The sequence below is a fragment of the Papilio xuthus genome, unplaced genomic scaffold (genome assembly GCF_000836235.2).
Source record: "Papilio xuthus unplaced genomic scaffold, Pxut_1.1 DF824655.1, whole genome shotgun sequence".
NCBI classification, from domain to species: domain Eukaryota; kingdom Metazoa; phylum Arthropoda; class Insecta; order Lepidoptera; family Papilionidae; genus Papilio; species Papilio xuthus.
In genome coordinates, this window is record NW_013533994.1 from 5712180 (window position 1) to 5729916 (window position 17737).

The following is a 17737-nucleotide window of genomic DNA, read 5'->3' on the forward strand; positions in this document are numbered from 1 at the left end:
CGCACCCGCCGCGCCCCCCGCACCCGCCGCACCCGCCGCGCCCCCCGCACGCCCGCCGCCGCCCACCAGCACGGTGGCGCCGTTGCCCGCACTCGCCGGCTTCTCCGGCGGCAACGCCACCACGGACTCCACAGCTTTTTTACTTCGACGTCTTCTACTGTATCGACATAATATTATTACAAATTTATAAACCTTCCTCGGCTGGTATGCGACTTGTGGATATACTTACGCATGGCAGATGTAGGCGAGCAGCACCAGCACCAGCAGCAGCAGCAGCGCCAGCGCGGCCGCGAACCCGCCCAGCACGGCCGCGCGTGCTCCCCGCTCGCCCCCGGCCGCCGCACCGCCCGACACGTGCACCGACACCGGCACCGACGTCTGCATACAAACACATACATTTAAAGTTGACACTCAGTCCATGCGCCACTCGGATGAAGTCAGCGGGCGCGGGCTGACCTGCCGGGGCGGAGTGCCGGAGTCCACGGCGGTGGCCACCACGTGCAGCACGGAGGAGTTGAGGGCGGACAGCGCGGACCGCCGCAGGAACAGCTCCCCGCCCTCCCTCACGTACAGGATTCTAAAAAAAGGAGCGGGAAACATAAATATCAAACATCAACGATTCCACAAATAAAAGTAAAACAAAACAAAGAAGGAAGCGCGACAGACTCAGCGTCAGGTCCGCGCAGGGAGATGTCCACAGTGTCTGCCCCGTCGCCGTCGTGCACGTCCAGACGACCCACGCGCACGTCTCCTGCGGCATCGCCCTGCTCCTCCGCGCCCTCCTCCACACTTCTGATGCCGCTGCTCCTGCAATACATTAGGTGCATAATGAAGATGTGGCGCAATGATCAAGCAGTCTTCTTGATATTAAAGGAACACGGTTGCAAATCCTCGGTCTCCTTAGTATACATACGCGAAGTCGAGGTGGTGATGTTGCGCGGGCGAGGTGTGGGGGGATGAGTTCACGTCGACGCGGAACTCGTAGTGCGGGAAGCGGAAGCGCGGCTCCCACTCGTTCACGTCTATCACGCTTATATTCACCGACGCCGTGTCGTTCTGTCGGTCGGCGGTTACACAGTGTTAAAAACAGACATGACATTCTATAAAGGAAGTTAAAAATACCAAAAATCAATTAATATATTTATAAATCGGAGCGGATACTTGCGGAGAGTCCGTCGGTGACCATGACCTGGTAGTGGTATAGTTGCGCGGTCTCGTAGTCGAGCGCGCGGCGCAGCAGCACCTCGCCCGCGCCGTTGATCGCGAACTTGTCCAGGAAGCTCTTGTCCGACACGTAGAACTGCAGCGGGTTCTGGAAGGTTCGACGTGGATCATCGCAATGAGGAGAAAGTACAAGTGCATGTAATGTAATGAATGCAATACCTGAGCGGGCGCGGTGTGGAGGGCGAGGAGGGCGAGGCCGGGCGCGGTGTCCTCCCGCACTCGAGCGGCGTACTCCCGGCGCAGGAAGCGCACGCGCCGCGCCGCCCCCCGCGCCCCCCGCGACACCTCCAGCGCGGCCAGCGCGTACCTGTCCGGGTTGTCCACCTGCGTCGCCTGCACGCACATTCATTCATGTTATCGTCTCACAAAATGCTAAGCTGTGAGCCGCACCTACCAGACACGAGAGTACCTTGATGACAACAGTGAGGGGCAGGTCCAGGTCGAGCAGCAAGCTGGTGGCAGCCACGCGGCCGGTGTCGCGCTCCACTGTGACCCCCGCCCCCGCCCCCACACCCGCCCCCGCGCCGCCCAGCGAGTACTGCAGCGGCGCCCGGATGCCCGCATCCTGGTCCTCCGCGGAGATCGGCCCCGGCAGCGTCTCCAGCACCGTGCCCTGATACACATAACATATTTTAACTTTCTTCCGCCCCATGAGAACATTGAAAATAGGATTTTGAAGCAGGACCGCGGTCAAATATAATACAATGTACGAGAAAACCTCACCTCCTTCATATCATCGGGCAGGACGGCCGTGTAGTGGTCATGCGTGAACTTGGGGTTCTGGTCGTCTGCGTCCAGCACCTGCACGTTATTACATGCCTGCTAATTTGATATCTTTCAGGAGTTAAAAAAATAAAGCGGTGCAATGTGTCGTATAGTATGTTCGTGTAACCTGCACATATAGCTCGGTGTCGTTGTACCGCGGGGGCGCGCCCTGGTCCTGCGCGCGCAGCCGCACTGTGAAGTTGCGCACGCTCTCGTAGTCCAGCGGCTTCTTCACCACCAGCATGCTGTCCAGCTCGTTCGCGAACCCGATGTACTCCTAACGCGTACGAAATCAATGCAACAAAGCATTTTTGAAGTTTTATTATTCTTAGTTTTATCCAGTCTCTTGTCGGCTGCGGCTCTGATAGGTACTAACGCTATAGGGTCCGGGCAGCACTGCGTAGTGCACGGTGGCGTGCGGGCCGGGCTGGTCGGCGTCGGCTGCGGGCGCGGCCAGCACGCGCGCCCCCACCGCCGCCAGCTCCGACACGCGCGCGCGGTACGGCGCCCCGCGCCACACTGGCGCGTTGTCGTTCACGTCCCACACCCGCACCGACACGGGGATCAAGAAGCTCTACGCAAATTTACATCCGATAGATTAGACAAGCTCCGGCTGGGACAAGAGTAGACGTGTGTGGTAATGTCTGACCGGGTCGGTGGTGTGGCGACGCTCGCAGCGCACGTTGACGTAGAGGCTGCTGGGGCCGGCTTGCTCCTCGCGGTCCAGCGCGCGCGCCAGCGTCAGGTTCTTGGTGCCGGGCGCGATCACCAGCCCCGCGCCGCGCTCCGACACCGACAGTGCGATGTCTCCCTCCCCGCTGGGGTCGCCGTTCACACTCAGGGTGCCTGCAATGCAACATTGTATCACTTTAACGTAATGCAAACAAAACCGTTAAGAGACACGTTTTATTTGCTAGAACTGACCAATGACGCTGCTGACGGGTGTGTCCTCGCTGATGAAAAAGCTCTCCACGGCGCCGCCATTCATCAGATAGCACCGGCTGTCCTGGATCGCTGCAAACACACACAATATCACATCAATATTCAGTCTTATATTACAATGTTGTATCGTTGCTAGTCTATGCAGTGCCGTGCAGCACACAGTACAGGTGTATGTTTATATATTTATAAATTAGTACTGAACGTGTTACTCGTATCTTACAGTTTCAGCGTAATCTAAAACTAAACTAATAAAACTGACACATGCATTCAAAATATTTAGGGAAGAATATTGATGAGATAATGAAATAACATAAGAAACCGCGTACATTAAATTGGATGATTCCATATTTAAAAATGTCAATTAAAAATAAATCGGATAAGCAAAAAATGTTTAGAGATTGATTATGTATTGATGTCGGTGATAAGTGACAGGTACAATTAAATTTAAAACGTGTGAAATTCACAATAGTTGTCTGGTGGCAATCAGAGCGCGCCCTCTGCTGCTGCCCCCTGCCGCCGGCTGGCGGTGACATGTTAATAGACAATAGAACAAAGCACATTTATACACAACTCCTGACACAGCGGTTGTGTTTGCACAATTAATTCGATGTTTGCAAAAATTGTGTCATTACATATTAACAGAATAACGTTGTTCTATCTTACGAAAATTATTTTATTCTTTGAAAAACATCTATAATAAAAGTAGACAGTTCATCAAAAATCAAAACTCGATAAGCAAAGTGTAGAAATTCTCAAAAATGTTAACACTTTGGCAAAGACCAAAGACTATAAGGCTGATTATGAACAAATCGAAGTATTTTTGTAACGCAACAAAAGACATGAACGAGAGCAACATAACTGTCGATATTGTGATGAATAGAACATTGTAATGTGTGTTAATGTGCCGCTGCTACTTATCACTGAATGTGTTGCTTGACGCGGCCACTATTGAAACGTAACCATATCGCTGGCTGTCAATTTGTCCGCTCACATGCACGAACAAGATTAATGACCAGTGTAATCGGTAATTGTGCAAAAACCGAACGAGTTTACACCGAGCGGGCAATCAAGCGTAAATAACGATATTGTCATTGTCAAAATAGGCCTTTTCATAAGCGTAACTAGTTTAAAACAAAGTTAATTGACAGGATATATTTTACAGTTGACTTGAGTTACCTTGCCTACTTTAATGAATTACGATAAATGCAAATCTATTCTTGATATCTTTTCCAGGCAACTTTCTTACTGCAGTACACATTATCTCGCTGTTTAAAATTTTGCCTTGCAGTGATTCGAAGGAGTTGGCTACATAAAAAAGTTGTGCAATGTCGTGAGACCAATTATTGTTTTTTTACATAAGGAAAGTGATTTCAATCAAAAACATAGCGTGAAACTATAGTTAATAAGCGTTTGTTGCAGCTAACTGAGTTTTAAGTTGGCACAATGGCGGCAAATGAGCGCAGGAAATGAATGATTTGAACGTGATTATGGCTATCAGTGGACGCCGACGTACACATAATGTGACCACTTTCCCGTGCCCTATGGCCGGATGAAAGTGATGCTGGCAACATTCACATGCCCATTATAGTAAACTGACAAATTTGCATTTATGATACTGATATTGAAACAAAGTAAATACATCATAAATAATATCTAGAAGATAAAAACTTTTTGTTTTACATTTGGCAAAGAAATTGAAATACTATGTCATTACACTTAAAACTATTAACAATTACATAAAAATACTCTGTAAAATAAATGAAATTGCAACACATACAAAAATTAATAAATCATACAGTAATATTGACTGTTGCTGGAATGCTGGCAAATGAGATAAATGCTGAGTCGGTGGTCTATACTACGCACTATAGTGAATATGATGGTAGGAGGCAGCCTCATCACAAGGAGGTAGACTCACCACGCGAGCGTATGGACAGCGCGATGGCGAGCGCGGGCCACGCCGCGCCGCCGTCGCTCGGTCCGCCCTCTGACGCCCACCAATGTTTTAAACAGATTATTAATCTACCATAACTTAAGTCCTTAGTTATCTACAGATATGACTATTAAACTTGGACATTAACAATTAAATAAATATATTCAATAAAAGCGCATAATTTTAAAATTATCCCTCGGATTAGTAGAGTTCATAATTATCTAATAATTGAAACAAGAAAAATGATTCATTTGGTGACTACATCGGGGCAAACATAATACAATTGTTATTGATCTGTTAGGTTTAGTGAGGAGGCGTGAATGCGCGCGTGTTATCGTCAGTGCAAACACTCGTTAACTTACACCAAGTTGTATTCGAAGCTTTCTAAGGAAAGCGTCTAACTTAACCTGTACTGTTTATTGTTTAAACATACAACCGTATTATTGACAATCAAACAGCTACTATAAGTAATGAAATTATGGTTGATGTGACCAGATCACATATTAATATCTTATGTAATATCCACTTCCCAGCATATTTCGCTGGTTTTACCAATACATCCTACTTTAGTCACTGCTAATTTGGGTAGAGCCCGAGAACCTCGATGGAGACACTGAACTGACATCGACGACACACCAAACGTTCTGTTCCGAACAATCATCATGGTATTTACTTTGCACATTTTTTGTGTTTCAAAAAGCCAGATTAAAAAGAAAACAAAAACGTAATCAATTTTCACAATTCATTGAACTTTGTAAGAAGTAAACAAAAAAAGTTCAGGTTGAATTTTTTTACCGGCAATTAATATTTGGCTTGTTCATGCGTATTATTATAGTAGGTATATAGGTGATTAATAATCTGATAGCGTCATAGTAAATAATTCCCCTCTATGGGTGACGCAGTTCCGGAGTCGTTGCGTAGCGTAGTCCCGGCTAGTAGGGGAGTGGGGGAGTGGGACTGTGACGTCACGGGCCGCGATAACCACCACTTCCGGCTTGCTGTGTGTTCCACATTCAAAATGGCGTACAACTAAAAAGCGATAGCTTTCGTTTTCACTTTGAGCAGTCGGTCCGTTCGCAGCGAGGTGAGGGTGAACGTCTCAAATGTAGGTGAGCGTAGGTAACGTTCTCTAGGACGTTATCGATTCAAATTTCCGAACCGGCAGTTCAACGGACGCTCGTAATCGTAGCGAGAGCAAAAAAAGTAAATACTCACTTAATGAACTGTGAAATTGTTTGCTAAAGTTTCACTCAATCATCCTTCGGGGGCGCATTAAACATTATGTTAATAATAATCGCCGTATAGGGTCTGACGTATAGGCGTTTCTAAATGAAGATATTTTTGAAAACCGAATTATATTAATACAATCCTACTCCTACTCCTATGGCTTCCTTATTTATCACATTAGCTATTTATTTATTCCTACGTTGGAAATAATAAAAAAGCGGATAGAAATGGAGACGAGCGCACAGCGCTGAACTAACACGACTTCGCAATTCACAAGATAATATGGAGAAAAATATTTTATGATTACACATTAAATATACACGCACTGAATACGCTTCAAACTTACGCACGCACATCGTCGTACTTTTATACAGCTACGGAAACATACCTTTTTAACCGTAGTAAAGATCATTTCTGCTATTATAAAAGCTATAAGAACGAACTAAAAATGAAATGGCTTTCAATCAATCTATTATCGAAAGTAAAATCGACAGCAAAATGATCCTGTCACGTTGTAATAAGACATAATGAGTAACACTTATCATATTTTGGCGGGAACTGGATCGGAAACCAGCTCAGGCCAGCTAATTGAATCAGATTAAAGTTGTGCTTTCTCTGTGAAGTAAATTGTGCGTCAAATTGTTGTAAAACTGTCTGCGAATGGTGGTTTTTCTCTTGTTTTAAGTGAAAACAAACAAAAAATATTAGCTTATAGTTAGATACTAAGCACGGTATTGAGAGGAAATTATAAAGGAACCCATGTTTAAATGTTCAACTAAACGGTAATTGCGGAACGGTCTTTGTTTATTCTTAAAAACAAAGTTAAGACATTCCTGTCCTTGAGTGCAGGCGCGTTTACTTTTACAAGTTAACGACTTAGTGTTGAGTTGTGACACCTGCCGCGGTTAGCCGGCAGGGGGCGCGGGGGCGCGGGGACGCGGGGGCGCGGGGGCCGCCTATCCCGTGTCCCGTGGCGCGTGCTTCCGGCACCGCGCCGGCCGCACTGCGCTCGGCCCGCCAAGGAATACCACAAAATAACTATTTTAAAACACAAGTTTTATCACCCTTTTTTGACATTTGAATACGCCTAATACGTCAACGATGTACATCGTTGTCCCGAAAAAGCCACATAATACATAATGTTTAGTGGCCTAAACTTATGTGACTTATATCACGATGGCCCCAATTTACTTACATAAAACAGACCATGTTAGCATAATTTTCCAAAAACTCCAAAAGCCTATTTTGTTAGATAATGAAAGATTGATTAACCTATGTTTTTATAACACGCCATAACCGTTTAAATTAAGAGTGACACGGCAGTGCGCACCATGACATCGTGTCGAAAGAGAGAAGAAAGTGTGACGCAGTTTGCTGAGAACCTCGTCTGCATAACTGCTGCGGTCGCATTGCTTGTGATCGCCGGAACTGATGGCAACAATGATTACAGTTGGTAATCAAAAGGTAATTGGATATTGAAACAAGAAAGCAATGAGATTTAATATTGGCTACAAATATAGAGCAAGACGAAGATGAACGATGAACGCTTAAGAGTTTAGTAAATTGAGGCAGATTATGTAGTGCATCGGATGAGCATGAAGTGTCTTGCTTGCGAGATGTCTGACAATGTCTGCGACCGAACCCGCTCTGACGCAAGTGCTCTGCTCAGCGGACCGGACACCACCCAGAGACGATACGCTTATTTTAGCAATCGATTAACTGACCAGTTTGTTTATAAAAGAAGCGTATCCAGTATAATGAATGTTTTTACCAGGCTATTGCATACTTTATCTTACAACTTTTTGTATTAAAAATATTCAACCATTATTACAATAAAATTCAATAGGTCAATTAGTATTGTTTATATAAGTTAATGTTATATGAAGTTGTGTGATAATGCATTATAACACAAGAATATTATATTAAACGATAATATAATAAGAGTGAACAATATTGTTATTGCAAAACAATGTGCCAGCGCTGGCTCTCTCATAACTGTTTGGAGAGCGAGTGAATGCCGCGCCTCGCTTTGATTCATTTGTTTTATGTCAATAAAATTAATTCAACTTCTAAAGCAACGCACATTGTTGTGAGATCAGACAACGTAAACATTCGCCGCTGATAATAACGCTAAAACACTATGCGTAGTAATTAAGTAATAATGAAGCATTAGGCAGCGAGACTATCGAGCGCCGAGAGGCAGCTTGTAGGAACAATAGGTCGTCAGCAGGCACCCGGCCGCGGCCTAGTGCAGATAGCATCGCTCGCGTCGCTACCGGACAAGGACATGTGCCTATTCAAAACTGTGCCTTCAACTTTGTTGCGTTGCAGTAAAGTCTCCGAATAAACAATTAATGAGTAGTTCAACAAAGTAAACTTTTAATATAACCTTTATTTGTTATTTTTGTTAAAGGGATTTATTTTATGTTCGAACTAAAATTAGTGACTCGAGGTTACGCTCTATCCTTAGTCAATAATGGAATTGTGGCCAGGTCAGGGTGCCGAAGTTACACTATAGGGAAGTAAGTGGTCGCTAATCGTTGACAATCAATGTAGAGTCGGACAGCGACTTTTGCAAGATAATTAAAAGTGTTACCAACTAAAATTCTGAATGCCGTCACGCGAATTGAACCTTACACTGCATTTCAACAATTGCCTAATTCATAACAAGTAAAATTTCACAACTCTAACGTACTGTGTTTTTTAATGAAAAGTCTAGTGCAATTAACAAAAGTAATAGCTTAACATGAGTTTTATTTGACAAGTCCTACTTCATGAAAGAAAAGTTTGGTAAAGGTCCCTTTTTTCCTATGTTTTCTTAAGTTTTATAAACATAATATAAACATTATTTGATATAAATTCAGTTCATCTTAGAAGCATTTATTTTAAAACAAGACGCAATTGTTGATATCTTATAATAAGTTCATTTTTGCAAAGGATTGTGACGGACAGACAAATTGCAAGTTCGTTTTTACCCAATGTTATTGTCAATTTTTTTCGTCGCGAATCGCGATAAATATCTGTAAAAGTTGTTGCAAAAAACAAGGTTCATTGTTAAGTTTTATAAACATAGCAATAACAACACTAAGAAACAAAATAAAAAAATACAAATCTTCTGTCAACGAAGTCCATTCTGCCAACAATGGGGACAAAAACAAGAAAGGATGTGCTTTGTTGCAATGAACCTTGTTTTTTGCAACAACTTTTACAGATATTTATCGCGATTCGCGACGAAAAAAATTGACAATAACATTGGGTAAAAACGAACTTGCAATTTGTCTGTCCGTCACAATCCTTTGCAAAAATGAACTTATTATAAGATATCAACAATTGCGTCTTGTTTTAAAATAAATGCTTCTAAGATGAACTGAATTTATATCAAATAATGTTTATATTACAATGACAATGATTCAAGAGCATACATAAATGGTATTTTTTAATCATGATTTAGATCATTTTTAAAACAAGAAATATATAGTAAAAGAAAATAAAGAGACAAGAAAACGTTTGTTTTATTCGAACACATTTGCAGTAACACGTGATTGTGACAAGCAAGTCATAGAGCTGAAGTTAAACAAATATTAGAAATTTTATAACTCAAGTATTTTAAAATATTATTATCTTTTTACAATAATATAATTGCGAATAAATTAAATACTTTATATTGTTTTATATTATCAAGTAAAGTTAACTAAAATACGTATTCTATAGTGTTTTTAAAAAAAAAAAACCTTTATCAAAAGACATCCTCAGTGTTATCATAATGTCATTGCAATAATGGATTAAAATAATAAGGTAACCTAACTGCAAACCTATTGAAATGTGAGGGTAGTGTAGAGCATCCCTGATCCTGTACCGAGTATATGACGCGTGCAAGCAAACCTTACACGCAATTAACCATTACATACGAGGTGCAGCCTTTGTCCACAGTTCGATGACCTTACTACTATGCTAAGTTTGAAATTGATTATTTTTTCATTCATAACTTTTTTTTTTAATTCATTTATAACTATTATAGTGCTAATGCTCGCTAAGAACTGCCAAGTCTTAAAAAATACTGTTGTGAAGTATGGAGCATATGCATTTTACATTTTCTATGTAATCTGGAGAGCAATATAGATTCATAGTAACCTATGGTCACGCTTTTGCTAACTTTAATAAGTTCCCCTTTTTTGATGCGGTACGAATTATGTTTAATTTTTATCCAATAATTCAGCGGAGCACAGAACGAGGCAAAAAATTATAAAGTGACAGCGGAACCTAATTACACGATACGGTTAAGTTCTACCGCTACAGTCCGCTCCGGACGCAACGTCGATTGGGGAATTACGATTTCAATTATGGACAGATTAATGTTCGTCGTCCATTGCACGCGAGCCGCCCCGGCGCCGTCGCGAGCTCGTGACGAAACCGGCGATGAATGTAGCCCGTTACTTGATAGATTATGAAGGAACTTTCATAGTGCCCGAGTGACCGGATTTCTCATGGGAAAATGTCATCATTATTGGCGGCATATCCCTTTCTAGTCCCAGATGTAATGAACCGACGTCTAGTGACATGGTAGACAAATACTGAATGACCTTAGTTACAAGTGTGAAAATTTTTATTTCTTCTTAGGACAAAGTGACCATAGCATACGACAAATATGTTATAAATAAATTCTTAGGTAACAATATGTGATACTAAGATGTAAAAATATATCGTGTACCTTGTGTCCATACAGAGGGCGCCACGATCACTAGTGCGGCTATCCATAGCGGTAGCGCCATATTGCTACCGAACCATGCCGCCACCGCACCGCACCGCACTGGACCTGGTCCCCTGGACTGCGTCCCGCTTCGTCCGTGCTGCTTTTACGACGCGCCGTCTGCACACAATAAATCATAAACATAATAAAATTGCAAATAAGTTTCAGCAGAATATAATATTGCATTTTCCAATAGCTATCGCTAGGTGATAAAGAAGTGAGTGAAGACTGAAATGATGGAAAATATGTCGATCTAGAGAACTAAATTTGGTGCACCCTACGAGAGAGGGATAAGGACAGGGTGATGATGATGAAGTGATGATTAATATTGTTTGAGTAACGGCATTCAGTAAACACTCAGCAGCAATTCAAGGTCTGTAGACACGCAGCACACACGCCGCGCTGCCTTGACTCTTCCCTCTGTAGTTAGAAAGCGGAAAAATGTATCAAAATCGCGTCGACCATCTCTCGTTAATTTCGCTTTCTTTTGCGATGCTATTTACATGTTAGTTAGACTGTTGACTAGCGCTGTGAGCTGTGCTGACTGCACTGACGTCCGCTCCAATGGCGTCAGGTTGCAAAACTGTGTCTAGTTCGATTCTATTGTTTTTGCCATTTTGATTGCTAAACGGGAAAGATTTGGGAGTAGTAATAGAATGTTCTTATACTTTATGTAAGGTAATTGAACTAAAACAATACAAAAACGGCAAAGCAAACGATGTAACCTAACGCCACCTGTTCGATTTGCACGGCGGTGCCAGTATTGCATGTATCACATCTCCTTGTTGCACTACTCTTTGTGTGTATGTGTGTATATAACAGTGGTTCCGAGCGAGTGGCGCCGCAGTCACTACGTCTTGCGAGATATGCTTCTATATGATATTGTTTTATACTGCCATTTTTATAACGAAGAGATGATTTAAAGAAATGCAAAATGTAAAAAAAATTAACAACCTCTTTAGATGACGATATAAGTTAATAATTCAATCGCAACAGATGAACGGGCAATTCAAGGCGCCAAAGTTTGACATCCGTGACGTTAGTAACCTGCTATAGAGAGGGAGGCGCTGGAGTGTGTCGCGTCAACCCTCCCCGCGGCCCTTGCCGGTCCCGTGTCCCGGGGTACAAGCAGGTTGCACTTCCTACACCCGCTCTCACCGTTTCATTTTAGACCGTTAACTCATTAATTAAATTATTATTAATCATAGTGAATGATAAGTTGTGTAACGACGATGATTATCTTCTGTTGCAGAGTTAAAATACACTGTACCATGTCTTAAATCTCCGCCACAACCATCTAATATAGTAACTGTAGTTTGTTTATTTACAATCTTTCAGTGTCGACTGGTATAAATCCCTTGTATTGTTAATCAAGTCATCATAACACGTTGACAGGTGACAGGTGACAGCTCGCAACACGCAGCACGCGACAGCTATGTGGCCCTGACCCTGATACAATGCACTCGATCACTGACCGACAATGTATCGACACAATACACCCATATTTGTCGCTAACTGCATATTGTTTACTCTAGCGCGGTAATCAGTACGTTACACTTGTCAACAGAGATGAAATACAAAGTATAAATTGCGCTTTTGCGTTATATTTTATGTTATTACTAAAAAAGTCAGACTAAACATATATAACAAATACCAACAATGCTGGAAGAAATGTGTTTTTGACACAGCGAGAGCAGGAGAGGATAACTACTCAAATTAATAGTTTATATGTGTATAATATGTAACTTTATCTATGCTATTAAATAATTCTCAGAGATTGTTTTGTAGTAAATTACTTGATAATGTCGCAGTAAGCAGTAAAAGCAAGGGTATATGTCTAAGATATGCTCTACATATACAAATGATTATGGCGTCGTTGTCTTGGTGCCGTTTCTGTGCATCGTGCTGCATATCGATCATGAACTTTGCCACTTTATAATCTGACTAAGTTGAATAAATCCTTGACAACTTAAGTATTCTGTAAAACACAACTTTTTTAAAGATATAACTTAAAAATCCTTACCTATAATATTATATGTAAAATCGTATTCTTTCAATATTTAATTTATGTTGCTTTGATGTAGAAGTTCGCAAAACTTTAAAAACTACTGCCTTCTTGTAAAACGAGCAGGTTTAATATTTTTACGACTAAAAAATAACACCTTTTGATAAATCTCCCTCAAATAAAATACCATATAACCATAAATAGTTAATTCAAATCCAGTTTTCTGAGGAACAGTTTAATTGCATATCGTATTAAGAAACCGTTTAGCTTTTCCACACAATTTTATTTGAAGGCGTTTTCGGCGCCAAAAATTTGACAACTGACGGACACAACAGCCTCACTAGGTTAGAATTTCACTTGTCATGAATTCTTGTAATTTCCCAAAGTTATTTTTGTAGCTAGAATTAAAGTTTAGTCAAAAATGCCCAAATATGAAGATGTAGATTGTTATCATTTCTCATATCGACGGGAAATAGGCACTAAAAGATGGGACAATATTACCGAAATTATCCATTTTACCTAACCTAACCCATGAGGTGACAACGTAACTGCTAGTAATCGTTTTAATAAATTATTTCTCACGGTTTGATATGACATTATTATTTTCTTGAGATCTATCTACATTGCTTTATGGGAATACAAATTGTCATAAACAAAGCATGCGTGCCTTTGATATAGAATTCTGCTTTTGTGTAGTTTTTTTACCGTTGTTTAATTATTTTGTAAGCACAACTCTACAGGCTAAATTAGTAATATAGACATCTGTGATAGTGATCTGCTTTTTACGACAAAAGTTTTCGAAATATAGAATCTGATACTTACTTTAACTAGGTCAAGCGGGCGTTTTAGTATGTTGTACTAAACTAATTAGATTATTTATATTTAAATAAAGAATATAACGATGCTTTTTAAAGTACGAAGACGTCGACGTTACGGTCAGCGAGTAGCCACTGGCCAGATATTTGCGACTCAAGTTGCGGACCGCGACCGTGCCAGAATGCGCAAAAAAATAATATTGATTGTATCGTGTTCATAAACAATTGAAATAGTTTTTATTTTACATAACGGTGTATAAAAAATACTGGTGGGTACAGTAACTACGAGCTTAACTTGCGCCTACGTATAACTACCTGTCGTGAAAACATTGCCGTGTGTATAAAAACACCCAAACATTGTTCGGCTTCGCGAACTTTGTATTTAATTTGTAAACCGTCTTTTAAAAATAACTCCAAAATAAACCAGGTCCTGTCTTGCTTTAAAATAGGGATAAACAGACATCAAGTAAATTGTAATTTTAAGCACCTATCCTTACAACTCACCTATAAGAAAAACATTGCATAAAACCCACAGCACATAGAATATTCACTTAATAACTTCACACAAAAAATATAAACTTATTAAACAGTTAAAATTAAAGTTTACGAGTGTATACAGTCGCGGTCGTGGTATGATGGTCACACGATGCGGTGTGTTATCGTCAGAGGCCCGGCTGTAACTGATGGTAACTGTGGGACGGTGACTGTCCGCTCCGCTGGGCGCCATCGGAGGGTGACCGGGGGTGGACGCAGGTCACTTACCGTTGAAATAGGGGCTGATGGGGATGGATGGTTAATGATTATCACTGGGGCGATCGTTGCACCGTCGACAGTAATTTATTGTACTGATTTGTTTTTTTTTGTTACTATAGTTTAGTTAGTGGGTGAGAAATGTACGATATTGTTTCAAAATCGTATAAAATGCTGACATTCATTTAGTTACAAACCTCGACATGTTTTTAATCACAAAACTGAACCCACTACTTGCCTAAATAGTTACCGGTTACAAGTCAAATGGTTTACCCCTGCGCCACCGATGATTTTACAGAAATGAATAATTGAAAAAAATGTGCTCTTGCTAAATTATTGAGTCAAATTTGTGTATAATGGTATAACCCAGATTAACATAGGTACATATATTAAAGCAATATCATCATAAAATTATCATTAAAAACCATAGTTACTTCATGTACATGTTACTGAAACTGTTAATTATCTGTAGTGTCATAAATATTCTGTCTATAGAGAAATAGAGAAACGTCAATTGTTGAATGTGTCATTTGTGCTGTTGCATCTTTTTGTGTATTTTTTTCTTTTACAAAAAAAACAATATTTAACTTTTTAGTTACTTTCGTCACAGTTATGAGTGTTTTACATTCTATAGTGTATTCCTTTTTGGATTTGCTACTAAAGCAAAAGTAAAGTTTTAGGATAAACATGGCCGAGCTAAGTGCAATGAACTCCGGTAGTGGAGCAAATGATGAGGAGAATTCACAGAGAAATGATTTTATAAAACAAGAAGTAGAGATACCAGTAAAACGAGAACCTGTCGATTGCTTAGTGTGCGCGGACCGTAGTGCGGATGGATTCGAGATACACAGTACGAAAACACTGGTGTCCAACATAACTCTTTACGAATTCCTGTGCAAACTATCTCAGGCCACCTTAACCAGTTGCGAAAATTATTCCAAATATGTGTGTAAGACTTGTTATGATCTTGTCAATGAGTTAGAACGTGCTGAAAAGGAATATAAAAAGCTAAAAGACACTTTTGAAGCTATAATAAACAAAAATCCGTTGTTCGACTGTCGAACGTCGTCTTCCAACTTGTGTATGGTGAAAAACGAGGTGTTTGAGAGTGTGTATGATGACTTGTGTAAAACAGACAATGATTCCGAAGATGAGCCCTTGGCTCTCACCAAGCACAAGCGACAACGAAAAGTTGACAAGAGGAAAAAGAAATCTAGTGGTGAAGTTAAACGCAGAAAGAGACACAAAGTCAACAAAGACAGGTAGCTAATATTGTTATGTTTTTGCAAACTGCAATTTACATGAATTAAGAACACTATATTTAGTATGTAAAATTAAACCCTACCTTAGTAAAATAATTTTTCACTTATTTACAGTTGGGAGTGTAACTTATGTGGGCTTGTAGGCCCCAGCGGTGGGACAGATGAATTTCAGGCTCACATGTTGACTTCTCATGGCACAGATGATGCAGAGATAAAAGACGTCAAAAAAGAAGACATACTTGATGAGTAATAAAACATTTTAAACCATTTTCCATAATAATTACCATTTGATTAAAATAGAAACAAATATGGTAATTATTTACCATTATGACAAGAGAGTGATATTTATTTTTGTAAGCAAAATGTAAATTTAATGAGAGAACTTGTAAAGTACTTTAAACGCAAGACCGGCTTTTTGAGTTTGCCAATATTAACATTCTTGAAAAAAAAAAGAAATACTGCCATACCTTGACCTCCATGTCTCTCTTTACATAAAAATATTTAGGTTTTAATTATTTTCATTCAATTTAAAGTTTTCAGAATTCCAATGACACATTGGAGTCAATTTTGAAGATTAAAAAGAATGAGTTTCTTGATGATGATGATGATGACGACAGTGGGAACTATGAGCCGGAAACATTGAGCAATGGCAAGCATCGGAGAAACAAACTGCAGTCAAGTACCGGCCCAAAGAGAAGAAAAAAACGGGAAGAAAAGGTATTGCACCCTTGTGATCGGTGTGATGCGAAATATACATCCTTGTGTGAGTATTATGTAACATTTATATATGTACTTGTATGTGACACATTTACTAAACTGTTATAAGTTTGTGTGCACAGTGAGGCTGGAGCAGCACAAGCTGAAACATGAAGACTCAAAGCCGCCGTACATCTGTGAGGTGTGCGGCGCTCATTACAAGCACAAGCGTGCCTGCGACATACACGTTGCACTACATAAAGGTTCACCACAAATTCCACATCAATGTTTACCTACAGAATACATTGCAACAACTGTGCAACAACTTTTGTATAAGAATATATTGCTGTTAAAGTAGTTTTCAGATATCTTGGCGGCTCTTAGCCTTGTGAGAGTTGCTGGGCAACGGGACAATGTTAGTTGTAATGAGAAGTAGTAGGATAGACCTGGAACTGCCAGGATATTTGAATGGAACTGTACACTCATTTTTAAATTTGCGTCTGATTTCTCATCATGTCGTCAGACAATTGTAGTACAGGACTAAAATCAATCTTTGATATTTTTTTTATTTTTAAAGTAATGTCTGTTCGTCAGATTTACTTATTGTTCATTAATGATTTGCACATTGACTTTTTATCCAGGTATAAGTGATTGGAAATGTGAAGAGTGCAATAAACTGTTCCCCTCTAAGGGCGCCCTGCAGCGGCACAACAACATACACACCGGCAAACTCAACTATCAGGTAGCGAGCTGCTTCTGTTCAGTCATTCATTATTGTTGTTTATATATGTTATATATATGTTGTATGTGTGTGTGTGTGCAGTGCGACCTGTGCGGCAAGTCGTTCATCCACACGTCGTCGTTCAAGATGCACAAGCTGTCGCACTCGGGAGTGAAGTCACACGCGTGCGACGTGTGCGGCCTCGCGCTGATGACGCGCTCGCATCTGAAGCGGCACAAGCGCATCCACAGCGGGGAGAAGCGGCACGAGTGCTCCGTCTGCGGCAAGCGCTTCTCCGAGCGCTACAACCTCGTCGCGCACACCAAGTCCCACGACGCCGCCACCTCCGCCTCCGCCTCCGCCTCCGCCGGCTGCCCGCCCCCCGCCGCGCCCCGCACCCGCATCTTCCGCTGCAACTTCTGCCACGAGCGCTTCGACAGGAAGTCCGTGTCCTGCCCGCCTGCTCCTCTCTCTGCTCTCCCCCACACTCACCTCCGTCTCTGCGCAGGTACATGCTGGAGCGGCACTGCACGATGGCGCACGGGCGCGCGCTCGAGCGGCCCCCGCCCACGCCGCGCAACACCATGAGCAAGCTCCTCAAGGCGCAGGCCGCCGCGCGACGCTCGCACGGTGCGTACACCCTCCACCCC

At 41.5% G+C, this 17737-nt stretch overlaps 2 protein-coding genes across 2 annotated transcripts; one reads left to right on the forward strand and one right to left on the reverse strand.

Moving 5' to 3' along the window:
• Nucleotides 1-225: 225 nt before the first annotated feature.
• Nucleotides 226-14323, reverse strand: Cad96Cb (protocadherin Fat 4-like Cad96Ca). Its single transcript, XM_013325547.1, has 14 exons — nt 14163-14323; nt 10800-10958; nt 2914-3003; nt 2639-2835; nt 2366-2563; nt 2117-2266; nt 1948-2025; nt 1634-1837; nt 1384-1557; nt 1166-1312; nt 914-1056; nt 667-807; nt 457-577; nt 226-378 (listed from the first exon to the last, which is right to left on the reverse strand). Exons 2-14 carry the CDS (start codon nt 10858-10860, stop codon nt 226-228), a joined length of 1857 nt encoding a protein of 618 aa, XP_013181001.1. The 5' UTR covers nt 10861-10958; nt 14163-14323.
• A 594-nt stretch (nt 14324-14917) lies between these two features.
• On the forward strand, nt 14918-17731 carry LOC106127469 (zinc finger protein 729; the record flags this gene model as incomplete). The annotated part of the gene is made up of 7 exons (XM_013325548.1): nt 14918-15670; nt 15785-15916; nt 16204-16433; nt 16510-16629; nt 17008-17108; nt 17190-17530; nt 17596-17731. Coding segments are annotated over exons 1-7 (1635 nt in total), but the record flags the coding sequence as incomplete, so codon positions are not given.
• Between the last annotated feature and the right edge of the window lie 6 nt (nt 17732-17737).